The sequence below is a fragment of the Lotus japonicus genome, chromosome 1, assembly GCF_012489685.1.
Source record: "Lotus japonicus ecotype B-129 chromosome 1, LjGifu_v1.2".
Lineage (NCBI taxonomy): Eukaryota > Viridiplantae > Streptophyta > Magnoliopsida > Fabales > Fabaceae > Lotus > Lotus japonicus.
Window position 1 is genome coordinate 113,205,331 of NC_080041.1, and position 25,431 is coordinate 113,230,761.

The window sequence follows — 25,431 nt, forward strand, 5'->3', positions numbered from 1 at the left end:
GGTTCCAGAGTTTCAAAAAAAAAATGCACATAAAAATGTAATATTGTAATGTTTATGTAGTAACAGATCATTTTTAAAGCATACTGCATATATTAAGTTGAGTTACTTTGAAGCATACGTCAAGAAACCTCTTTCAATAGTGATCGATAACCAATGTTTATTTAGTATTGATTAGTACATTTTTTCGACAATATCTAATACAAATAATTTGCGTCATTTTCATCCTTGCAAGTTTGAAGTTTCTAACTTGGTCAGGTGTAAGCAATAATTTACTCATTAGCTTATACTTGGAAGCTACATCTAATCAATTAATTGGCGTTCAAGAGTTTACTTGCTATATAAACTATTTAGAAAAATTGAATGTGACTTTGAAACCTTCAATTCAAAGTCCCTAGAAATTGATGTATATTATAGAACTTTGATTCTGCCTTCTTTGCTAAGCTTACTACTCCATCAAACATAAACTTTGTTGTTCCAATGTTGGTTCTTCTTCTGAAACCAATTACATTTGTTGTGGTGACACTATGGAGTGTGTTAACACGTTTAATCTTCAACACTATAGCTCGTACAATTGTGCTGTTAATCCAAGGTTTGAAACAATCTGGTGAGGGCTCACTTGGAATATTTCAACATGTTGCAGAGATCATCAGGTCATGTTTTGAGTTCATCCTTCAGATGGTTATTGACTCCATAAGTTTCATAATCTCTTCAGTGTTTGATATTCTTAAAGAGAGCATCACAGGATCTGTGTCTGCTACAGGATCTGTGGCTGGAGAACTTGCTGAGAAATTCAAGACTACATTGGAGGAGTCTTTAAACCAGGTGACAGAGCTATTTGAGGAACTCTCTGACATGATATCAAATATGGTGACAGAATTGTGGAACAACTACAAGGGTGCTTTGGGATATGTTACTGAGAATGCTTGAGTTTTGTGGCTGTATAAATTGATATTGCAATTTAGTAGAAATCTGTATATTTGATTGGGGGTTGATGCAAATACAAACATAATTTCATGTATTTTAGAATATCAATAGAAAAGTTAGAATTTGACACGTTGAATTAAACATAAATTGAAGAAGCCAGATTTTCTTATGTCGAATGCAATGTAAATTCATGTTAATTTCAATAGAAATTTAACACACGTTTAATTAGGATGTTGCCTAGCTAAAGGTAAATAAGAATCTCCTCTACTTTGTTTCAATTTTTTTTATCTCTTTACCTTGTAAAGTGATAAAGACTACTAAAAATTACTAAAAGAAAAGTCAACAAAAGAGTTGTTTGTGCACATTTTAATAAGTTTGGAGAAATAAATGCACATTTTAAAAGGTTAAGGTCCAAGTGGCACGAGAGTCAAACATTTAATTTGCATTTTTTCCCAAAAATAAATCTGTATTCCACGGGGGAATTTGATATTGTTGACGTGGTGTCCAAGAACCGTAACCTGATGCCACTACTTGTCTTCTTGCTATCCACACCCTCACTCTAACCTCCATTCTTCTTCTCTCTGCGTCTTTCCAATTTCCAGTACATTCTCGACATGGGTAGCAAGCTCATGCATGCGGTTCAGTACAATAGCTATGGTGGAGGACCTTCTGCCTTAAAGGTTTTTTTAATTTCAATTGTTGTTATGATTGTTTACATGTCTCATTTTGATTACTAGCCATGATTCATGATGATGTCCCAGTAGGAAGGTACAACATACATGCCCAATCTGTTCTTGTTTTATAATTTAAATTTCTATGTTGGATAAATTCTTTGACAGTGAACAAGTGTTAGTCACATAGTGTTGATGAATTTGAAAATGTACAAACCCTGACAGGTTTTTTTTTTTTAATTTTATTGGTTCATGGTTAAACTAATCATCATGCTGTGTCATGGATGGTGAAAGATTTTGGTGGCTCACAAATGCATCAGTGGAGACAAGAAAAGTAGCCAATTCTCTGTTACCCTAACATTGATATTGCAGCGTTTCTGTTTGAAACTATGTCTCTGTGAATGTAAATTGGGTGGATATTTAGATAAATTGTGTGTTTGAGAGAGAGATAGCTGTAGCCAAAGCTTGTCAAAACCCGCCATCAGCGAAAAATTGTGTATTGTTGAATTACTTTGTTGTCAAATTTTACAGGATTATATGATGTTCCTAGGTCAAGCATGTTGTGGTTCTCTCTAGTATCAAAAGCCGAATGTTAATGATGACTTCTTTGGAAGAGAAGTGACTTATGAATTATAACATGTTCCTCAATTTAATAAACTTCCTTCTTTTATTGAGGGTAAAAACGGAGCTGTAAAGTAAGTTTTTGTGGTTTTCGACTGTCAAATTAGAAGCTAATATCTGTAGAGTAAGTCTTCATCCAAGAGACACTTTATCTGGGGATATGACTTATGAGTGGTATAGGGAGGTTTTTGGGTTGACAGCTTTCAAAAGGTTAACGAAGAATCTTCATCTTCATACCCATATCATATACGAAACTAATATATGTAACATGCATTAATAAGTGACAACTTTATCTGTGCACCCTGAACGTTGCCTGAAGCGGAAAAGAAAGTTCAATCTGATGTAGGAAACACTTCTGGGCTTAGAAATCGTTAATGACATAAAAACCATTAGTAGATTACAAATGTGATTTATAATTTTTACGTACTGCAGCAAGTTGAAGTTCCCATACCTGCTCCTAGTAAAGATGAGGTTTTGATTAAATTGGAAGCTGCTAGCATAAATCCATTTGATTGGAAAGTACAGATAGGCAAGTTGAGGCCACTATTGCCCCGGAAGTTCCCATACATACCTGGTAGCTTCCTTTTGTTTCCTTTTCTCTCTTTCTCTTGTTTGAGATTTTTATTTATGTTTCAAAGAGATTATTGTATTTTTTGGTTAAACATACATCATCACCTTTAGAAATTTATATGAATTTCATAGATTTCAAGCAGTTGTCTTTGACAAGAATCCGATGAATATCTGCCTCTTCTAGTGTTTAAATTTTCATGCAATGATCTTATGTTCTCTTAAAATACAGTCTATCACTGCAGTATTGATGCTTTTATCTTATCTTGACATCCACTACCACTTTTGCAATCTTAGATCTCACTTTAATTGCACCATTCACTAAAATATCTGGAATCAGAAGCAAAATACAAAATTAGTTTCAAATCAATTACAAAGTACAAATTGAATTTGATATTTAAATGGTGATTTTCTGATTGTTGAAATCGAGTTCTAATTTCAATGTAGTACTTTATGTTATTGTTATGTTTTCCAAACATTTCAAGAGGACTATATTAAAGAGTCAACATTCTGTAATAGGCACTGATATAGCAGGAGAGGTCGTGGAAATTGGTCAGGGTGTCAAGAAATTCAAACCTGGTGACAAAGTTGTCGGCATGGTTAACCCCTTTGTAAGTTGTTGGGTATACTCTATTTTTCTAGCTCTGTTAGTTTGAAAAGAATACTACATTACTACTACGAATATCTAGTCTCTTTATTAATAAATCATGTATTTGAAGACTTCACTCAGCAAGATAATTATCTGGAAATATTATGGTTTGAGAAAATATTTGTTGTTTTCATTTTTCATTTTCATTGAATATTTACAAAAATATCTCCTTGTTCTTACATTATCTGTTTTAGAAAATGGTGAAACAACCAAATTCTGTTTTCACTATTTCTTAAACAAAAAATTGAAAGTAAGAAAAAATGTGAAAAGAAAGTGACACTTTTGGAAATATTAGTAAGAACAATACATGAAAATATAAACATTTTCTTCAACTGAACAGACTTTAGATCTTTGTCTTTGTGCTAAAGTTTTCTAATAGTTTGTTAGTCACTGCTCACAACAAAAATGATAATTTAATTAACTTCACACGACTTTCCATTTTGAGTCACATACTAACTTCTTTTCTGGTATCTTACTGTACATGAACATATATATTGAGTTATCTATTGCATTTGAATATCTTATTGCACTTGTTACTTCTACTAATTTAAGTACTTGATTCTGGTATTTAAATGAGAATAATGTATAAATTTAGTAATGGAATTTTGACTTTGAGACATAAAAAATGATCTAAGGTAGAAGTTATCCTATTTTAAATCTATTCTTATGCTATTACACTGCTAATAACTGTGGTTCTTTTATCTAAGATCTATTTCTGGTCTTATTTTCAAATTATAACCCAGAAACAAACATATACATGTTTAATGTTCAATATTTAACATTTGACTTAACTACACCTGATGCAATGACACAAAAGATATTATCAGTATACCAGAATAAAACCTTGATGAGTTTAGTACTTAGTTTTTAAGAGTAATATAAGTTGTTCCTGATACATGTCCAGTCGTTCAGATATGGTTTCCTATTTATTATGTCAATATCAACCAGCCTCCTGTTTTATTGGTCATGAAATTTTATTATGGTAGAGTGGTGGAGGAGCACTAGCCGAGTTTGCTGTTGTCAAGGAGTTTCTCACTGCTTCAAGACCATCTGAAATCAAGGCATCCGAATGTGCCGGCTTACCTGTTGCTGGTCTCACAGCACTCCAGGCACTCACCCAATCCATAGGGATCAAACTTGACGGAAGCAGTGAACGGAAAAACATTTTGATCACCGCTGCCTCAGGTGGCGTAGGACACTACGCAGTTCAGCTTGCAAAGCTAGGAAACACTCATGTCACTGCCACCTGTGGAGCTCGCAACGTCGAATTGATCAAAAGTTTAGGCGCTGATGAGGTACTTGATTACAAGACCCCGGCAGGCACTGCGTTGAAAAGTCCATCCGGTAAGAAATATGATGGAGTGGTCCACTGTGCAGAGGGCTTTCCTTGGTCCACTTTCGAGCCGAACTTGAGCGTGAACGGGAAGGTTGTGGACATAACTCCTACTTTGAGTTCAATGGCGACATTTGCTCTGAAGAAACTTACCTTTTCCAAAAAGCAACTTGTGCCTTTGCTTTTAGTTCCAAAGGGGAAGGACCTTCAGTATCTGGTGGATTTGGTTAAGGAAGGAAAGCTTAGAACAGTTATAGACTCCAAATATCCTCTAACCAAGGCTGCAGATGCCTGGGCTAAGAGTATTGATGGTCATGCAACTGGGAAAATAGTTTTGAGCTCTAAATGTGCACAATAATGCTGACTGTATACAGTACATTATATGAATTTTAAGGAATATCTTGATATAAGAGAACCATGTACATGCTATGCAAGATCTCAATAATTTCCACGAAAAAGACAAGATGATGTGCCATGTCTCCTCAACTTGTCTCGTAACAATATGCGTGGACTTCAAGTCATCCTAATAGTTCAAAAGGTTTGTCCAATAATAATAACCAATAATAAAAAGAGTTCAAAAGACAAGATTCTATTTTGTAGCAAACCTCAATCAATCCAACTCGTATACACCCATACAGATGATTACGGAGGTTTCTTGAAAAAGTCGAGGTTAAAGGCTTTTGTTACTTTACTCTTTACATTTAACGGCAGTCGAAAATCTCCGCATAACACTTATGTCCCTTAGATAGTTGCACTGTGTTGGGGTTTAAAAATTATTTTCCAACAAACATATAGATATGTGTTGTACTAAGAAAGTGATATGACAAAGCCAAGGTACTACAAGAAACCTTTGATTTAGCGTCAAAATTTAGCATAAGCCAAGTCGGGCATCAAAATTAAAATTTGTTCCACATAATAGTAGCGTCGCTTGTCTTCCGTTATAACATTGTTTTACGTGAGGTTTATGATTTTCAAGGTACGTTTAATGAATGGAATTCACTTGAAGGATTGACTCAACGTTGTTTACGCACATTCCAATTCACCTCTACCCCAATACTTTCCTCTAGTCTCATTGGATTGAAAGTACTTTTGGTCACTTCTCAGCACGTTAATACAAACACATGTGCATAGGATAAGGATCCTCTCATGTGAAAATTCTTTCATGTTCCCTCATATTGAAATTTTGTTTACCTCTTTCTTCACATGTATGCATTAAATAGGTGAGACAACTTTGTAACGAATTAAATCCCGCAGGTAAATAATCAAGCACTAAAACTGTACATTTTTTAGTTAACTCATACTATAAGTATACAAATATAAAATTGATGTAAAGCTAAAAAACTAAGGCCAAAACTCACTTATATACAAAGAAAATACGCCTGATCCGGATCCTTAACTATGGTTCATGGTATTTAAGCTTATATACACTCTCAATGTAATCTTCTGCCTCCCAGAGGAAGGATCCAAAAGCAACAGCTTCCAAGACTAGCCTCCTCAGACTAGAAAACGAAGTTAAAATAGCATCATCATCACCATCATCATGCTCAGATGAAGCAGATTTCTCCTTCCCAAAAAGTGCTTGACTATGACTGCGTACCATATTCACAGCTTCCTTAGATCTCAGTGTGCCACATCTTTGCAACAATAGAGTGTGAAAGCCCATGACATAACTTTTCAAACCTTCAATTTTCTCTTCCTCTCTTACCAAGCCTTGCCATTCATATTGTACAAGACTCTTCTTTTGGCCAAAGATCACACCTTTGGACCCATGACCAGCATAAGGATCATCATGAGTTGACAAAGATAGGCTTCGTTCTAGGTGGTATCTCAATGAAACTGACTTCAAAAGATAACCATATAATATGGAAGCAACATAGACTCCACGAAGCCGGGGTTTTTGCGTCGTAGTCGTTGCCCAGGTCTCATTTATGCTAGGATTTGCTTTCAAGTTTGTTACAAGGCTCGTGTATTCCCTTACGATATCCAAAACTTCCGGGCTGTGAAGAGATTCTAGCTCCCAATCCTTAGAAGGCAATATCTCTAGCCTTCCATTGTATATGCAACTAGAGAGCTTTGGAACCAGAGGTGCCCTGATCTCGGAGAACTTTTGCAAAATCAGCATATACATGACATCTTCTACAGCAATCTCACACTCCTTATCCTTTAACTTTGCAATCCTCCTAGCATTCAGAAAAGAAAAAAAATTAAGTAAATACATTTTTAAATGAATATCTACAAGTATACACAATATTATGCATTGAATTTCAAAATCTATTCTCAAGGTGGGGTTGGCTGCATATAGATTAAATCATGCCATAATGTCCTTATATCTTAATTCTTAAATCATGTCAGGAGGGTTCAATTACATAACCAAAATAATCTATTCCCAGTAAGGGAAATGCAGTGAAACCTGGCCCCATTAAATGAAGAAGTAAAAGTCATTGAACTGCCTTATGGAATTCCAATTAACAGAACACTTATTAACCAAAACTAAAAGCTATTGTCTAGCTATCTATCTAACTAAGATTGTTTTTGCATAATGCAGATAAATAACAATAAGTGTAGAGAAAATTACATCAAATGCAATCCTGAGAAAACTACAAAAGAGAAGTTGTATGGAAATTAAACTAGAGAAAATTAAGTTAAAGTATCCAAGAAACCAAGAGAACCAAAGCATTATGTATTAACGTATCCAACATGAAGGATCATAATTTCACTACGGCAAACAAGTCCACATTCTTTCATTTTTTGTTTTATATATTTAAGAAGGATACATAACAAAGAAGCAGTCTCAGAAAAACAAAAACACGAGCTAAAAACAAAACAAAACAAAATCAAAATCAAAAGAAAAGGGTTTTGAAATTGATCACAAACCTGTGAAGCAATGCTTCATCAGAACCTTGACTAAGAAGCATGCGAGAAACAGCAGAATCTCTATCATCACTCAAAAGTTTCAACTCTTCCTTTGCATTAATGTGAAACAACTGGGGGTGATTCTGAAGAACACCACTGAGGAACTTCCCTACATTGGTTCTTGGTTCAAGGGGCGTGTTGAGGCTTCGGAACTCGCAGTGGCTCTGTCCTAAACTGGCTTTCACCTTCATGGTTTTGCGCCTGAGGACCAAACAAGAGTTCCCCACATGCTTTTCGGTGAAGAATCTCAACTGGGGTTTCAATGAAGAAGAAGATGATGAGGAATTAAACACTGGTGGTTGTTGGAGAGTTACCATGGTGTGTTTCTTGGAAGAGAAGAAGAAGAAGAATAATGTGGTTGTTGAATATGAAGTGATGGTGTTGGAGAGTTACACAAAATTAATGAAATTAGTTTGGTAAAAGGATAGGGTTGTTTGAGAGTGTTCTGAATTTGAGGAGTGGAAGAAGGGTTGAAGATTCTGTCCTATTGATTTGATTTGGTGCTGAAATTTGGTTATATAGATCATAATTTGACTTGATTTGATTTGAATACTAATTTAGTAATTTTTGAACACTCCAACGTTATCAACAATTCATAAATCATATCTAGTTTATCTTTTTTTTCTTATCTAATTTTCGATCACATGATATCTTGCCTGTCTTCTATCTGTTTCTAGTTCATACTAATTTGAATTTAGAGTCCACAAAACATTATCTTATCTCTTTTTCTCTTTGTTCTATCTCATACCAATTTGAATTTAGGGTCTTTGTGAACATTAAGTTTAAGTTTTAACGTGTCCCTGAGATAAATATAAATTTCTTAGTATAAAATCATTTTTTTTACATAGAGGGTCAAAGCCCCCATATCCCATATGTATTTGCATCAAAAAAAGCCCCCATATGTATAAAATCATCAAATCTTTACTTTCTTCTCAAATATTTTTTGAATTTATGATCAATGTGATATATGACACAATTTTAAAAGTTAAAAAATAAAACTGTAATTAAATAAACCCTAAAAATATTGTATCAGACCTTACTCCCAGCATCATAATTTCATATAATGACGATCCAATTATGCTATCATACTTCAATGTAAGTTCCTCCTTCGTGGGTTCAATGTTTACTATAGGAGGAGCACACATTAATGACATGAAAGCAACATTAAATTAAAGTACATAAAAAAGAACATCCAAATTCAAAATTCCTAATATTACAGAGTCAATAAAAAGAATCATTAAATGGTGGAAGTGATGATGATGATGATGATGATGATGATGATGATGATGATGATGATGATGATGATGATGATGATGATGATGATGATGATGATGATGATGATGATGAGAACCCCATTTGCTTGATTTGATTCCTCCTCATAGTGTCACACTCGGAAACTTACAAGATCCATAACCTACGCAAGTTTAAAAGAGGAAAATGCCAAATAATTGGTCAAATATTATTTAGGGAACAAACAACAAAGAATTCCTTCCAAAATTGATTTAACAAAAAATTCATTTTCCCTAATTCAAAAAAAAAAATACTTCAAATTTAAACCAATCTAATCATTACATGTCCTCTTATTAGCTAATCAAACACTTCATTTCAATGATTACATATGCAGAAAGACAAGAAAAATAAACAAAATCTAGTTTAAAACCCACTAAGAAAGAATAAAATTGACTCTATAAGTCTCTTTTTTGGTATTGTTCAAAAAATCATAGTAAAAATTTAAACAAAACTTTAACTTTCAAAAAAATAAAATTGACTTACTGGGGTCCTTTGCAGTTTGCGTGGCAAGTCCGTTGAAGTAGCAAGTTCCCCCCAATTTCTTAAACTGTGACCAATAAGAGCTAAACGCATAGCTCGCGTGCCAAAAAAGCGAATCGGGTCTAGAACATGCTTTTCCGGGTCGGATCTTATCGCACGTGTGGTTCCCTTGGGAGCATGCGTACGAAAGAGCCGCCGCTAGGGCTGTCACATTACCACCGCGCTCCGCCACGCACCAAATCTTCCCCTTGTAAGGCACATTGTTCTCCGGCGGAGGCAAAGCTTGGAACTCCGACTCCGGCGTCTCACCGGATAAATCAATGTCATACACTCTTGACCTGTTCGGGTACAGCAACCCGAAATGTCTCTCCGTCCCCGGACCCGGTTTATTGTTCTCATTAAACAAGGCGAATAAGAACGATGGAAGAATCGAACCCGGTCGAGCCGGAGTCCCAACCGCCGGTTTTCTCATAACTTTCTTCACAAAATTCCGATTGTAAGTTGCCGCGTTGAAAGGATTGGCCCCAATCTGGTCAATATCACCTCCATTGGGCCAACCCGTTTCCGCGACGAAGATCCGAATACCCGGAAACCCGAGTTTCTCCATGGCGAAATACACCGCGTCCACCATCTGGTCAAATAGGTTAGTGTAAACCAAACCCGAACCCGGATCCGAAACCGTGATGTTCTTCTTCTTAGCCCGAAACAGCGCGTAATCAAGGTCAATGTTGACCGGGTCGGAGGCCCAAGCAAAAAACGGGTACACGTCGAGGAAGAAGAACGACTTGGTGTGGTTCAAGAATTGTAGCATGGGTTTCATGACCCGACCCGATATATCCTCACGAAACGCACCGTTTGAGGGTGGGAACGAGGATCCCAGAACGTCCATGGCGGAGGGAGTTCCGACTTTGACCTTGTGGATCCCGAAGGCGGTGAGGGAGCGTTTGATACGGCGCATCGCGGGGACGAGGTGGGGCCAGGTTTCGTTGGTGGTGGAGCTGATGACTTCGTTGCCGACGAGGAGGTAGCGGATGAGGGTGTGTGGGAGGAAGGGTACGACGTTGGTGTGGACCCATTGGTCGGAGAAGGTTTGGTTGGTGGAGATGTTGGAGATGATTTCGTTGGGCACCATGATTGAAACTTGGAGGTTGGTGTTCTTGAGAGAGTTTAGGATTTCTGGGTTTGCGTCGTAGATTTTGACGCGTTTGGCTTTGAGGGATTTGATGAGCTCAGCTGATTTTCGCGGTGGTGGAAGGTTGCTGCCTAGTTGGCCGTAGCAGATTCCTGGTTGTGATGAGAATGCTGCTGCACCTGAAGAAGAAGAAGAAGAAGAAGAAGAAGAAGAAGAAGAAGAAGAAGAAGAAGAAGAAGAACATGTTAGTGAACAGAACAAAACAAAACAAAACAAAACAAAACCAGTAGAAAGTAGAAAAAAAACGAGGTTTTCTTACTTGATGTGTTGAAAACCATGGAGAATACTAACATTGCAGTGAGAAGAGCAATAGACATTTTGTTGAAACAGAGGTTGGATCCCTAATTCCCTATACCATGGACAGTTTTGCTCTGTTTTCTACTCTGTTACTCCCTCCACTTGGCACAATGTGTCTGTGTTTAGATCAACCTATGAACTAGAAACAATGTTGGTGAGGGAAGATAAAATAGAAGGTGAGTGTTTCAGAGAAGGGAATGGATATGCATATGCTTGGAGAGTGGAAGAGTGTGAGGTTGTAGTTGTAGGAAATGATCATTAATGAGTTGAACAACGGCAACTTCGTGGATTTTGCAGTTGGGTGGGAATATTTAACTTTTTCTCTTTATTGCAAAAGGTGAAAATAAGAGGAATCTAGTGAAAAAGGTGGGGCCGGGGTCTCCTTTTTAAGCTCAAGTATAGAGCAAAGTAAGCATTTGGTTTGGTGAGTTTCTATGAAGCAAGATGATGGTGATAATTAACATAGTGAGTCTGAAAAGGTTTACACCGTACCTGTATCTGTATGCCATAAAGAGAAAGAGAAGAAGCTAGCCGTTTGAGAGATAAAAAAAGGGTCATGTGCGTTCAGCTTAGTGCATAGTTTCCGAGGACCTTTGTGCTGGAAACTGGAAAGTAAGTAGAAAGATATTGATGCGGATTAATGCCTCATGATCCCATTAGTCCTTTCACCGACATTTTTTCCCCAAAGGTTTAGGCTTTTCTGTTTCTTGCTTATGATAGATTTTGCTTAATTGAAAACTTTCAACAATTTGCTCAAATGGAAGCATTACATATTGGGGCATATATTTCTCATCAAAATGGATCAAATAAGTTTGAAATTTTTTTAATGAGCAAAGGGTAATGTGTAATGAACAATTTAAATGGACTTCCAAGTTGGTTTGGTTTAATTTTGACATTCAATACAATCATGGAAAGGAGAATATTGTGACTAATGCCTTGTCTTATGATGTATTATGCTTTAACTATTTGGTGGCAAAATGAGTTAGGGGAATGAGAACACGAGGTCCATAATGATCTGAATTTGCAGAAAATTATTCAAACCTAATTTCAGATTCTTCCTCTCATCCTGGATATGTTTTTTAACATGGTAGATTGTTTTACAAAGGGTGTTTGGTCATTCCAAAGAATTCTGCAAAGATACCCTTGCGGCCTTGCTAATGGCAGAGTTTCATAATTCTTTATATGGGGCCATTATTCTGGTTTCCATAGAACTTTTACAAGGGTAGCGGGGGTGGTCTATTGGGAAGGCATGAGGAAGGTTATTCACATTTGTGAGGTCTGTGAAAGAAATAAATATGAGACCTTTCAGGACTCTTACAACCTCTACCCATTCCCACTCAATTATGGACATATGTGTTTATGGATTTTATAGGGTCTTTGCCAAGAACCAAAGGGAAAGAAACTATCTTGGTGGTTATTGATGGATTGACCAAATATACTCATTTTTTCTCTTGGGGCACCCTTACACAGCCTTAGATCAGATGTGACAGCTATATACGTGAAAGGCATAATTAAACTTCATGGGTTCTTCTTCCGTAGTCTTGGAAATAGTCCTTATCTTTATGAGCCAGTTGTAGAAAGAGCTTTTCAGGAGGGTTGGTACTAAATTGAATTTTCTACTGCCTATCATCCTCAATCATATGGGCAAACTTAAGTGGCTAACCGCTGTTTGGAAACATACTTAAGGTGTTTGACAGGAACTAAAACTAAGAGTTGGCCAGATCTGTTGCCCTAGGCAGAGTTGTAGTTTAACACTAATTACAATGTCTCTTCTAAGATGGCTCCCTTCAAGGCATTATACGGCAGGATCCTCTGGGTATTTTGAAAGGTTCTACTATTCCTTCAAAGGTGGATGAGGTTAATAAACTGACAAGAGACAAAGATGTGTTGCTCAAGGAATTAATGGATAATCTACTTAAGGCTCAAGATAAAATGAAGGTTCGGGCAAATAAACATAAGAGGGGAAGTGGAGTTTCAAGTGGGGGGGATTGGGTTTACCTTAAGTTGCAACCCTATAAGCTTCAAAATTTGGCTTAGAGGAAGAACTAGAAGCTGAGTCCTCGATTTTATGGACCTTTTCAAATTACAGGCGAATTGGAAGTTGCGGCCTATACATTTTGATCTTCCACCTTAGAGTCGGGTGCATCTTGTATTTTATGTGTCCTTGCTTAAGAAGTCAGTTCCAAGTCTTGGAGAATCTCAAACTTTGCCACTTATGTTGTCTGAAGACATGATTTTGCATGTGCAACCAATTTCAGTTCTGTTTTACCGGGAAACTTCAGTTGGAGGTTGAGAGGTATTGATGTAATGGCAAGATTTGCCTCCTTGTGAGAATAGTTGGGAAGATTTCAATACTGTTTTTCCATCTCTGCACCTTGAGGACAAGGTGATTGTCGGGGTGGGGGGGAGGGTTGATGTTATTAGTCATAAAGGAAGGCCATAAATAACAAAAGTCTATCAGAGGAGGGGAAACGAGAGAGTCAGTTAGTAATGCCATGTGGGCATATAGGATTTTCTAACTGTTGGGGGAACCGAGTTAAAGGTTTTTATAAATAATTGGGTTAGTTTTGCTAGGGAGTTAGTTAGTTAGTTATGGACTTCAAAATTGTGGAGAGTTGAGATTCTCAAATTCCATAACAACCTATATACGTTGCCTAAATTCCCAAGGGATTAGGATTCCTGAGCAATAGCAATCGATTCAATTATTCACGATAGATTGGTTCAAACAAAAAGAATTTGACTAGTTAATTTCAGTTTGACGTTCACTTTCGTCTTAATAAATCAAGCTTCATTGAGGCTTGTTTAAACAAGTCAAATAAATAAGCGACAAGCCTCACTTGAGATGTGTTTGAGTTTTTGTGCACTTTTATCTCATTCAAATATAAGTATGAGTCTCTTTTGATGCGTGTTTGACTTTCCTGACCATATCACCACACAAACCATCATTTAACAAATATTTTCTAAATTGTACTATTTTTACAATTTTTTTTACATTACTTAAAAGAACCTCTCACTCAAAAGAATATTTTCCTTCATAGTTATGATTTATACACACTTCCGCCCATTTTTTACCTTTATTTTCTATTTATTTCTCTCTTCTTTTTCAATTAAATCACTTATTGACACCTCATAGACAAAAGATTATTCTATTCTTTAATCTTTCCTTAGCCTATGGAACTCTCTAGAACCTCTTAGTCTCCCTATTGTTAACTCATCTTCCTTCTTTCTGTACGACTTCAATTTCCGCTACTCTGTGCGATGGAAGAAGTGATGGACATACCCCCAATGGAGGCGATGAACGAGGACTTCGATCTCCCCGAAGACAAGGTGGGCGAGGAGAGAGAGATCGGCAACAGTGGTCTCAGGAAGAAGCTCCTCAAGGAAGGTCAAGGTTGGGAAACCCCTGAAGTCGGCGACGAAGTCCAAGGTAGTACAAACAATCTCCGTGTTCTTCTCCTTCATTTTAGGATTTTTGTTTGTTTTGATTTAATTTGAGGTTTTTGTGTTTGATTGATAGTTCACTACACGGGGACCTTGCTTGACGGGTCGAAATTCGATTCAAGCCGCGACAGGGATGCTCCTTTCTCCTTCACGCTCGGACAGGGTCGGTAACGTCATTCAACTATTATTTTTCCTTTTTTTTTTATGTATATTGTGAACTGAATTGTGAGTGTGTGAGACTCTGAGTATGAAGTTTGTGAAAGTAAAAGATTCATGGGACATCACATTTGCTCAATAATAATGCTTCGTGGTATACCCCATTTTGGAGATAGGAAGAGAATAGGGATAACTGATTTTTTTTTTATAGGCAAATGTTAGTTGTTAGTAATGTTAGTAAATTAGTCCTCCTCATGGTTTGAACCCTGGACCCTTCACCCTCTCGAACCCTTATGTTCCCTAGCTCTTACCACTTGAGCTAACTTTCGGGGACGAATAGGGATAACTGATATATGTGATATATGATGTGATGTAACACGATGATGGATTGAGAGAAAAAATGGTATTTGTGGGTGTAGATACTGATTTTCATTCTCAACCGAGACCGTTTTGCTTAACGAGGGGAAAAGGGTTTAATGTAGGTTCATGGGATTGGGAAGTTAGTGTACTTTGGTAAAACACTAATTTATTCACAACTGATTTTATTTCCATCTCCAAGCAGAGAGATAAAGAAGTGAATCAAAAGAAAAGGAATAAATTGGGATGCAAGAGAAAATAAATGTGAATGTATCAAATTGTTTTGTATATATGTCATGGTAAGTGTATATTTATAATTTTGTATGGAAGATTTTTGAGGGGTAAGTGAGCAGGGGATAAATTTTTCAAATAAATATCTTTAAGAAAAGAAATAAATTCGTAAATTAGTATTTATTTTGATATGCTTATACATTTTTTTTGCATAATATTATATAATTCCATGAATTGGAAAGTAAAATGTTTACCCTTGTTAAACCTTCAATACAAAAATGGGTTGATTGAGAGGACAGTTTTTGGATTTTGAATAAATACTTTCTACTTTGAGTACTATTGTTTAGAATGAAAGTTATAAAATGATAAATCAACATTATGCCCTAATCATTTATCTATTATGATAAACATTATATAATTATTTAATTTGAAAATAGCAATTTTTTCTTTTAATTGTTTTCTTCCAGAACCCTTATTTTTTGGGAGGAGGTGTTTTGAAGCGAAAGAGAGGAAATGGAAAAAATTTCATTATAAATTAATATTCTTAATTTAATAATTGTGTAGGATGAAAAATATAGAATGATAGTAGATTATTAAAACTAATATTTTAATTCTCTATGTACTGTTATGAATATTATATTATTGTCTTAACCCCCTCCGAACAACCCTAAGGGCTAAGAGTATTGTTAGTCAAGAAGCATTTTATACATTATTACATGCTTCCATTTATTAAAAAAAAAAATAAGTATGGGACGGAATTTAGTGCTTTCAATCAAATAAATGCTTTTGTTTTCATTAAGTATCTTTTTCTTATTTAAGTAGTATTCTAGGGATAGGTTTTAGCATTCCCATTTCATTAAACATGCCAAGTTCGGCATGATGTGTCGCTAAAGTGAAATTATTTTTTATCGAAAATGACGATCTAAGCATTTTTTTGGTGTGGTTTGTTCAGTGCCCAGTATACGTAACAGGGAGTCAGTGTATTTCTTTTGTATGTTGAAAACATATGCTAAACCATGGCCTTCTTCCACACTGGCTTAACCAGTGCTTTATCAACATTGAGAGGTTCTGCATCTGCTATGAAAGCTAAAAGCTGCAGTAATTCCCCTTCATCAGTCACAGCATGATCTGGTGCTGTTTGAAATTGTGAATATCTCTCTGGCCTATTTCTTTGTCTTTGAGGTCTTTGATCGTGTTCAATTTCTTCTGGCACAACTTCTGGAATCGGTTCAGGTGCAGGAATGTCTTCAGTTTCACTTGAATTATCAAACATGTCAATCTGAACCCTTCTCAAACTGGTTTCACCCTTTTTCCAGTCCCACTGCTCATCTTCAAGCAACTTATTTTCAGCACTAAACAGCTGAAAATAAGCATCCTTCATGATCACAGTGTATCCCTTTTCCACAAGTTGCCCACAGCTCAATAAATTGCATTCATGTCAGGCACATAGAAAACATTCTCTGTTACTGCAGTTTTTCCATCCTTGGTGTGAATCACCACATTGTCTTTGCCTTCCACCTTCAAGGTTCTACCATCAGCAAACTTCACTTTCCTGATCCTTGAATCATCAAACTCTACCAGCCAATCTTTGTGGCTGGTCATGTGGTTGGAACACCCTGAATCAAGGTACCAATTGTCAATTCCAGATTCAGAACTTGTGTAGTTGTGACCATGAGGGAAATTGGATCTTCATCTGAGTCCTCTCTTGCTGCATAGGCTTCCTTCTCATCATTCTTCTGCCTTCCTTTTCCAGAACGACACTCATTATGAAATTCAATTTTATGCATGGTTTGCCCTTTTTGGCCTCGTTTGAGAAAACAAATCCCTTTCGTTGGACTAGGTTATCCTTCTTTTATTAGATTGATTTCTGAATCCTTATTTGAGGTATCTAAATTTTGATCAGTCACACGATTCAGAATCGTATGGAACTGTATATGCTGACATACCTGTTCGTTGTCAAACTGGGAGTTTATGTAAACACATAAGAGCTAACTCATGCAAAAGTTAAATTAAAAGAACCCCGATAGTGATGAAAACATTAATAAAATTAAAAATATTCTTAACTAGCCAAATCAAACAATGACAAACTAATAATAACAAGTTAAAGTTATACACAAAATGACTAAACATAAGTTAACTGGAAAAAAATTAACACAAATTTCCAAGGTAAAAGACTGAAAAACTTTAAACAAGAGCAAGTTCATGATCTTCGAGTAAGAGTAAAAATATAACTATTATATGTTCCTCTGGATATCTGATTATCAATTCATAATTTGAAATTAAGAAGAATTTATATGACATAAGATTCCAAATCATGGTTTGTAGACAATTTTAGAAATATTGCACCAGCTCACTCTTGTGTGCAACAAGCAAAGGAATATTAGAGAATAGAAGGAAAGGGACAAAGCGAGAGGAATTTGCAAAGATTAAAAGTAGTACTGTATTGACTGTGTGATGAAATGTTGCCATTTTGGCAAAAAAATGGATATTCTCCCTTTTTTGCTGAACTCGTGAACTTGCGAGTTCACCCGAGTTGATTAGAAAACGAGTTTACATGCAATGTAAATCAATTTAGTCACGTAGGATTGCAAACTCGTACAATTTTATGAGTTAAAACTAGAGTTTAACAAGGTTATGGAAGAATGTACTCTGTTGTTCTTTGTAATAGAACCTCAAAGTACACTTATTGACGCTTTTACACCTCTATTTTTCTCCGTTGCACTTTTCCACCGATACTTAGCCAAACAACTTTATTGTAAAATATAAATTGAAGCAGGAATTTCCCTTCTATGGACTGCTATGTTAGCAAACATATGGATGTTTAGTCTTTCATTTACTGTTCGGTGATTCTGTTGGCATTCTTTGTGGGGTGTCTTCTCAGGCTTTCTTAAATTGTTTTGTTGGGTACCGGGGCAGCTTGTGATGCAACTTAATGAAGTTCTGGTTTTTGATATTTGTGTCAATGGTTAAGATATAAATTGTATGCTTGACTATGCTTGACTAGTAGAAAGAAAAACAGTTTGGAAGTATTCTTCAGTCATTTCTTGAAAATTTCTCTAATTGATGTCATGGATGTGCAGGGCAAGTAATTAAAGGATGGGATGAAGGTATTAAAACCATGAAGAAAGGTGAAAATGCACTTTTCACCATACCTCCTGAGCTAGCTTATGGTGAAAGTGGTTCCCCTCCAACAATTCCTCCTAATGCAACACTCCAATTTGATGTTGAGCTTCTGTCTTGGACTAGTTTGAAGGATATAAGCAAGGATGGCGGGATATATAAGAAGATATTGACTGAGGGGGAGAAATGGGAGAACCCCAAGGATCTTGATGAAGTATTGGGTATATATACACTTCCCATATAGTTCTTTTTATTTGATTCCTCCTGCATTAGTTGGCTCAGTCTTAACTATTTATTGTACTCACTGGTAATGCAGTTAAGTATGAGGTTCATCTGGAAGATGGAAAGCTTGTTGCAAAGTCTGATGGAGTGGAATTCACTGTCAGAGAGGGTCAATGCCTATAAACTTTGTTAGTAAACATTTGTTATCTTCTTTGTCGGTGTCTTAAGTTAATTTTTAATTCATGATAGGTCATTATTGTCCTGCGTTGTCAAAGGCTGTTAAAACCATGAAGAAGGGAGAGAAAGTGATTTTGAAAGTAAAGCCACAATGTAAGTTGTCTACGGAATGCTTTGGTGATATGTAATGACTAATATACTCTATGCTCTTTCCTTTATCCATTTCCTTGTTGGGTCATAGATGGATTTGGTGTGAAGGGGCAGCCAGCACATGGTGATGAAGGTGCAGTTCCACCAAATGCAACATTGCAGATTACGCTCGAGTTAGTCTCTTGGAAGACTGTGTCAGAAGTAACTGGTGACAAGATCATAAAGAAGATCCTCAAGGATGGAGAAGGATTTGAGCGTCCAAATGAGGGGGCCATAGTGAAATGTGATTAATAATTTTGTGAATGACCATTATTGCTTTTATTTCTATGTTTAGTACATTTTTGTTGATAATTTCTTTATCATTTTGCATCTTCTAGTGAAACTAATTGGTAAGCTGCAAGATGGTACTGTCTTTTTGAAAAAGGGCCATGATGAAGAAGAGCTGTTTGAATTCAAGACAGATGAGGGTAAGTTGAAGCATGCCTATGTTTTACCCCATTCCTCGACATCCACTCTTATTTATTTATCTATCTGTTTTTATTTTTATTTTTGGGGGGTTGTGTATGTGAATGTCTGAAACAGAGCAAGTCATCGATGGTCTTGATAGAGCTGTAATGACTATGAAGAAGAGTGAGGTAGCATTGTTGACTATTGCACCCGAGTATGCTTTTGGTATATCAGAGTCCCAGCAGGAGTTGGCTGTGATACCTCCTAATTCAACTGTGTATTATGAAGTTGAACTAGTGTCATTTGAGAAGGTTAGTTAAGAACTGAGTGATGAATTGAAGCTGTGCTTTAATAGTTAATGTTTTATTTTTGTTGGAAAGTATTTTCGAATTTGTTATTAAAAAGACCTAGCATCTTGTTTGGGACTTACTTCTATCTCAACCAAGTCGTAAAAAAATTATTAGAATAAGATGACCAGCTTTCTTGGCAATTTGGCGCACCATGGAATAAGATTGATGTTCTAGAATTTGATTTGTGCTTTGTCGTTGACCCTTCCTTTCTGTATTTGACACTCTTATTCATTTTCTTATTCTGGATTTTGTATTTTGGAAGTCTCTCTTAGTAATTCTAATATCTTTCTTTCCCTCAGGAGAAGGAGTCCTGGGATCTGAACACTCAAGAGAAAATTGAAGCTGCTGGTAAGAAGAAAGAAGAAGGGAATGTGTTGTTTAAAGCTGGTAAATATGCTAGAGCTTCCAAAAGATATGATAAGGTATTTGGAGAAATTATACATTAGTTTACTGTTTTACATGTTGGTGCATCTTCTGAGACCTTGGTCACCGAAATTTAACTGTAGGCTGTGAAATACGTAGAGTATGATACCTCGTTTAGTGAGGAGGAGAAAAAGCAGTCGAAGACCTTGAAGGTTGCCTGCAATCTAAACAATGCTGCTTGCAAGCTGAAGTTAAATGACTTTATAGAAGCGGAGAAATTGTGTACCAGGGTATTATACTGTCTCCATCTATAGAAATCACTATGTTCTTTTACATTTAAAAAACTAATGTTTTTTCTTATGTGATTGATAGGTGTTAAACCTTGAGAGCACAAACGTGAAAGCCCTCTATAGAAGGGCCGAGGCATTGATGCAGTTAGCTGACTTGGATTTGGCAGAACTTGACATCAAGAAAGCTCTTGAGGTTGACCCTGACAACAGGTATATGCTCCGAATAAACTTCTCTTTTGGACCTTTTGGGTGCGATTCAAATACTATTTAGTGCATGTTTGGATAAACTTCTACAATTGATTCTAAAATCAAAATCAATTACGGAGATAAGCTTTTGGGTGTTCAAAACTTCAAAATTGTTTGAGGAAACTGCTAATCCAAACACACTATTCTGAGATTAATTGCTATAATTTTGGGCAATATATTTTCTATTTTGGACTCCCATTGTATGGTTCTTGTGGTAAGTTGCAATGTATGTGTTCTTGATGCATGTACCAGGGAAGTCAAGCTGCAGTACAAGACTTTGAAGGAAAAGGTAAAGGAGTTTAATAAAAAGGAGGCGAGATTTTATGGAAATATGCTCAACAAGTTCACAAAGGCTGGGTCTTGAGAGCAATGTGAGGATGCCATCATCGATTTTCTAGTATGTTTGCTTTTTATGACTAATCGCCAATATAGTTAAGCTTTTGCTGCTGATATGATTGAATGTCTTTCAGGGCCGTGTATTAATAAATATGCACTCTTCTATTTGGCAGGCAGAATGTAAACGCAAAGCAATATTTATATGCAACAAGGAAAGTTGAGTCCCTGTTTTTATTGGGTTTGAATGTTGTTGTATTATTAAAATGAGGATGGACATTCATACAGTATTTAATATCGAATGGTAACATAATTGTTAGGCTTTTGGCAGCCAATGTAAAACTCACATATATCTTTAACATAATTGGCCTGGTTAAATCTTTCCCTATTGACTGTAATGATTTATACGAGAACTCCCTAGTAGATGTGGAATAGGGTAGGCTAAGCCATCTCCCTTCGTTTGGCTTCTCCACTGGGGTTTCATAGGGAGTAGGCGCTTGAGGGTTTTCCTCTAATAGTGTCTTAGCTTTCTCTCCTAGACTAGATTCTAACTCTTTTATTTTCTTGAAAGATATGGATCATTGTAAAATGAATTTTTTTTTCTCCTTAAAAGATGAAAAGGCCATCAATACATTGATTTGGTTCTTATAAGTTATAACAGACTATATTGATTGTCTTTTTCATCTTTTAGGGACAAAAATATCATTTTTCATCCTTAATTTTAGGTATTAAAATGATGATCTATTCTTCAAATCGCACATTTGGGTCTTCATCTTCTAGGGAAATAATATTTTGCATGTTCTAGTTGAGAATGATACCAATGGGTTGAATCATGAATTGCTTGAGGGGGGCGGGGGAGCATTAATGGCCTAAAATTCTCTAACCATGGTGAGTGAAGAATTAATGGTGTAAAATGAATGCATTTGGATAAATTTTGAATTGGATTATAATTGATGGATCAACTAGTCATTAATCCAAACATAGCTAACTGCTACTATGTAATGTCAGACATATCTAAACACAGTGCGAACACTTGTTGCCTTGTTGGCATGAAAAAAGTTAAGAAGCCACGAGGCTTTCCATGCGGAGAACAGGTCGAAAGATATATAACCTGGTACAACATTAAGTTTGGGATGTGTGCCAGTTAAACGACAGTGATACTGATCCGAATTTACCTATTACTCTCTACGTGGTTTCAGCTAATAGAATTGAATGTGAAGCTGTTGCCACGTAGTACATTAAAATCAAATTTAACATCATGATTCATGAGTACAACTCCTAAGATATATACATAGTAGAAGCGGAGACATCGATATTGAGCACTTTCAACAGAAAAGGGAAGTGTGAAGAAGCTAGCATTTGAGAAAGAGAGAAATCAGAAATGGCAGATACTGGTGGTAGAGGAGAAATTGCAGTAGGGGCAGGAGCATGTGATAACAAGTGTGGCTGCACAGTTCCATGCGCTGGTGGTTCCACTTGCAGGTGGAATATCTATTTTCTTTTTTGTTCAAAAATTCAACTCACCATGTTGGTGTCAATTAATCATATCAGTTCCTTGTTGCTTAATTTGCTGTTACGTACTAGTTAAAACTCTTTAATTTGGAGGATTCGGAGCAACACTACACAAGTTCCTTTACTTTTTTTTAGAACTCTCACATTGATCAGAGATTTTGCCAAATAAGTCCATATATACAGTAGATCGAGCAATCATCATCCTTAAATTAGTTAGGTCATTTATTTTTCTTTGGAAAGAAAAGAGTATCATCACAATTATTGATTGTACAATTAAGATGCATGCTGCAGGTGCACAAGTGGTGGTGGTGCAAGGGGTGGAGCTGAGCACTTGACATGTTCATGCGGAGAGCACTGTGAGTGCAATCCATGCTCATGTCCCAAAACTGTTGCTGCCGGAACTGGTTGCTCTTGTGACGCGAGTTGCACCTGTGCTTCCTGCCGCCCTTGATCTCACAGGAGTCCAATATGTGGTTTCTATGTTAATTAGTCTCGTGTAGTGTTCAAATTGTGGATGCATGTTTTTTCAATTAGCTTTATGTTATTACATATTCTACCTAAATATCTGGAGGACTGTCTCTAGAATATGAAATGGTATGGAATTACATGTTGTATGCCTGGACCTACTTATCTTCAAAATCTAGCAGGAATAAAAAAAGGTGCATTTCTGTCTATATCTCTTTCTTAATGGTAAATAAGGGAAGTTTTACAATTTCACCAAATGACAAAAAAAATCAAAAAGTAAGAATTTAATGGTACACTGTCAATTTAAATCTTTTTTAAAATCAGAAAATAAGTTTTTATTTGAATATATGTGACATTCAGTTATTGGACGTCTGTGTAAAAATGTTACACTGATATCCAATAATAGGTTGTCAATAATAGGTTGTCAAATCAGAAAATAAGGTTTTATTTGAAATAATAGGTTGTCAAATCAGAAAATAAGGTTTTATTTGAATATGTAACATTCAGTTATTGGACGTCCGTGTAAAAATATTATTTTTATACAGACAATGTACACTGTACAATCATTAAACTCAAAAATGAAACCTTGAACTTAGAAAAATTTATAAAAAAAATTAGTTCAATAATTCAAAGGGACAAATAGAATTATAAGAAAAACAATAAATTTATATAAATAAATAGAAATAATATTAAAAAATTTATATATTTGAATACTAATAGAAGTTATGAATTATAATAATAAAATATTAAATGAAACTTATGATAGTAAAATAAATTTTAAATAATATAACTTTTTTTTTTCAAAAGCATAAAATTTTATTTATAGAAAAACATGAGAATAATAATCTCAAGATAAGCCATTATAGACAAGGAAGACAATCAGCCAACCAAGCTCAAAGAACCCCCCAAGTTACAAAATTAAAACAGTATCCTCAAAGTGGAGGCCTAAGAAAGAACCATCCTCACTAGGAAGCACCCATAAAAAAATTAGACCACCAATATTATTGGTTTTTTAAGAAAATGACCCAAAGGTGTATAACATTTTTCTAATCAAAGGTGTCACTAATGATTTTAAATTATATTTAACTGTCCCTACTTGATAGCTCAAATGGTAAGAACTAGGGGATATATAGGTTGAGGTGGGGAGGTCCAAGGATCAATTCCTAAATGGTACAATTTATTTACCAAAAAGTTATATTTAATTTTCATTCTCTCACATCTATTACTAAATAAAGCTTAAGCAAAGAGAAAGTGTCTGTACTATTCATTTGGGAGAGGAGATCCCAGCCATCCATTTTCCAGATCTGACGGTCCACATTCCCCATCCATGATCCATATACTGGTTCATGTTTTCTTTTCTTGTATTCAATGCCTTAATGGAAAATACACTCATTAGGTGACAAGAAATATGTGCATTTCAACATGAGAATAGAATCGTAATTTTTCCATAAAAAAAAAGATTTTGAATGTTTGGACTGATATATTTTATACAATGCATAAATGCCAAAACATGAGAATTCTTGCCTAGTTCCTCTTTTGGTTTTTGGTTTTTTGGTTTTTGGTTTTTAATGTCTGGATTGACATTTTAACATGGGAATGAGAATAAGAAACTTTGGCAATGTATTTCTGAGCATAGTAGTTGTGAAGGAACCGAACCTACAATGCTACAATGATATGGAAGGTCGATAAATCTTGGGCATCCAATCTGATGAAATTTATGACCAAGGGATCGATTGGTAAAGATATTGCAAGACCAATGAGTTAGTGGAAGTACTTTTTTTAATTTGGATGGATGGTGTCTCTGTCTCTATACCTTGCATGATTGAAGACTCATAATGTGCAGGCATGTTCTTCATTTATTTAGTTTTGTTACTTCTTAATATTTTCTTTGGTTCTTGCAATTTGACAAGAGAATCAAACTTTAAAATCACACAACTCTAATATTAGAGTAACATACACTCACCCCTCAAGGTATGTGAGAATAACACTTAACTCCATTCTTATCTAAAATCTACACTTCATGACCCCAATAAAAATCTCATAATTACACTTAGCTCAATTCTTCTCTAAAATCTACACTCCACCCCACCCCTTTAACGTCATCCAAAAGATGCTAACGGAATATTCATTTATCTCAAAATTAATTAATTTAAATATAAATAATAAATAGATTAAATTATCTCTAACTAAATAATAAATAAACTATAATTTTTTTATATTCGAAATATTTATAAAATATGTTAAATACCTCTAAGTAAATAATAATAATTAAACTTGATATTTATTACTGTCAAAATATTTCTCTCTCGTTAATATAAATCAAATTTAAATACGAGGTATTTCAATCAAAATATCTATCAAATGATGAGTTCTTAATTTTTTTATAGACAAATGTTAGTTGTTATAAACATTAGTAAATTAGTCCTACTCATGGTTCGAATCCTGAACCTTCACTTTTCATCCCACCCAACCCTTATGTCCCCCAACTCTTACCACTTGAGCTAACCTACATGTGCATAACATTAAACAACTTATATTTTGAAACTTAAAATGTGATCATGTGCTTAAATGCTCATACTAGCCTAATAACTAAGGTAATCAATCACATAGGGTCATAACACAATTATTTTTTAA

At 35.5% G+C, this 25,431-nt stretch overlaps 5 protein-coding genes across 7 annotated transcripts; 3 read left to right on the plus strand and 2 right to left on the minus strand.

Annotated features, from left to right (window-relative positions):
* The first annotated feature begins 1,407 nt into the window (after positions 1-1,407).
* Positions 1,408-5,286, plus strand: LOC130729395 (chloroplast envelope quinone oxidoreductase homolog). Its single transcript, XM_057581147.1, has 4 exons — positions 1,408-1,604; positions 2,649-2,790; positions 3,303-3,394; positions 4,419-5,286. Exons 1-4 carry the CDS (start codon positions 1,539-1,541, stop codon positions 5,121-5,123), a joined length of 1,005 nt encoding a protein of 334 aa, XP_057437130.1. The 5' UTR covers positions 1,408-1,538; the 3' UTR covers positions 5,124-5,286.
* A 711-nt stretch (positions 5,287-5,997) lies between these two features.
* Positions 5,998-8,788, minus strand: LOC130729397 (UV-B-induced protein At3g17800, chloroplastic-like). Its single transcript, XM_057581149.1, has 2 exons — positions 7,640-8,788; positions 5,998-6,945 (listed from the first exon to the last, which is right to left on the minus strand). The coding sequence occupies exons 1-2, from the start codon at positions 7,993-7,995 to the stop codon at positions 6,162-6,164; spliced, it is 1,140 nt and encodes a 379-aa protein (XP_057437132.1). The 5' UTR covers positions 7,996-8,788; the 3' UTR covers positions 5,998-6,161.
* Positions 8,789-8,934: 146 nt separating this feature from the next.
* LOC130729396 (probable glucan endo-1,3-beta-glucosidase A6) lies at positions 8,935-11,303 on the minus strand. Its single transcript, XM_057581148.1, has 3 exons — positions 10,900-11,303; positions 9,452-10,759; positions 8,935-9,092 (listed from the first exon to the last, which is right to left on the minus strand). Exons 1-3 carry the CDS (start codon positions 10,955-10,957, stop codon positions 9,055-9,057), a joined length of 1,404 nt encoding a protein of 467 aa, XP_057437131.1. The 5' UTR covers positions 10,958-11,303; the 3' UTR covers positions 8,935-9,054.
* A 2,823-nt stretch (positions 11,304-14,126) lies between these two features.
* On the plus strand, positions 14,127-21,198 carry LOC130729398 (peptidyl-prolyl cis-trans isomerase FKBP62-like). Of its 3 annotated transcripts, none has more exons than XM_057581152.1 (13): positions 14,127-14,364; positions 14,455-14,541; positions 18,203-18,463; positions 18,559-18,633; positions 18,714-18,794; positions 18,883-19,074; positions 19,169-19,258; positions 19,374-19,549; positions 19,888-20,010; positions 20,095-20,241; positions 20,324-20,451; positions 20,740-20,858; positions 20,958-21,198. In XM_057581152.1, exons 1-12 carry the CDS (start codon positions 14,196-14,198, stop codon positions 20,849-20,851), a joined length of 1,641 nt encoding a protein of 546 aa, XP_057437135.1. In that variant the 5' UTR covers positions 14,127-14,195; the 3' UTR covers positions 20,852-20,858; positions 20,958-21,198. The 3 variants fall into 3 exon arrangements, with proteins under 3 accessions (XP_057437135.1, XP_057437134.1, XP_057437133.1); XM_057581151.1 differs by having other exon boundaries at positions 20,997-21,198; XM_057581150.1 differs by having other exon boundaries at positions 14,128-14,364; positions 20,740-20,884; positions 20,997-21,198.
* Positions 21,199-21,346: 148 nt separating this feature from the next.
* LOC130729400 (EC protein homolog) lies at positions 21,347-23,004 on the plus strand. The gene is made up of 2 exons (XM_057581153.1): positions 21,347-22,302; positions 22,624-23,004. The coding sequence occupies exons 1-2, from the start codon at positions 22,202-22,204 to the stop codon at positions 22,781-22,783; spliced, it is 261 nt and encodes an 86-aa protein (XP_057437136.1). The 5' UTR covers positions 21,347-22,201; the 3' UTR covers positions 22,784-23,004.
* Positions 23,005-25,431: the final 2,427 nt, after the last annotated feature.

Coding starts and splice junctions, on each gene's coding strand:
- LOC130729396 (XM_057581148.1), bottom strand. CDS start 10,957: ATGTCTATTGCTCTTCTCACTGCAATGTTAGTATTCTCCATGGTTTTC. Junction 10,760..10,899: donor CATGGTTTTCAACACATCAA/GTAAGAAAACCT, acceptor CTTCTTCTTCAG/GTGCAGCAGCATTCTCATCA. Junction 9,093..9,451: donor GCAAACTGCAAAGGACCCCA/GTAAGTCAATTT, acceptor AAACTTGCGTAG/GTTATGGATCTTGTAAGTTT.
- LOC130729397 (XM_057581149.1), bottom strand. CDS start 7,995: ATGGTAACTCTCCAACAACCACCAGTGTTTAATTCCTCATCATCTTCT. Junction 6,946..7,639: donor GATGAAGCATTGCTTCACAG/GTTTGTGATCAA, acceptor TCTGAATGCTAG/GAGGATTGCAAAGTTAAAGG.
- LOC130729400 (XM_057581153.1), top strand. CDS start 22,202: ATGGCAGATACTGGTGGTAGAGGAGAAATTGCAGTAGGGGCAGGAGCA. Junction 22,303..22,623: donor GCTGGTGGTTCCACTTGCAG/GTGGAATATCTA, acceptor TGCATGCTGCAG/GTGCACAAGTGGTGGTGGTG.
- LOC130729398 (XM_057581152.1), top strand. CDS start 14,196: ATGGAAGAAGTGATGGACATACCCCCAATGGAGGCGATGAACGAGGAC. Junction 18,634..18,713: donor GGAATTCACTGTCAGAGAGG/GTCAATGCCTAT, acceptor AATTCATGATAG/GTCATTATTGTCCTGCGTTG. Junction 19,075..19,168: donor TGAGGGGGCCATAGTGAAAT/GTGATTAATAAT, acceptor TGCATCTTCTAG/TGAAACTAATTGGTAAGCTG.
- LOC130729395 (XM_057581147.1), top strand. CDS start 1,539: ATGGGTAGCAAGCTCATGCATGCGGTTCAGTACAATAGCTATGGTGGA. Junction 2,791..3,302: donor GAAGTTCCCATACATACCTG/GTAGCTTCCTTT, acceptor ATTCTGTAATAG/GCACTGATATAGCAGGAGAG. Junction 3,395..4,418: donor TCGGCATGGTTAACCCCTTT/GTAAGTTGTTGG, acceptor TTATTATGGTAG/AGTGGTGGAGGAGCACTAGC.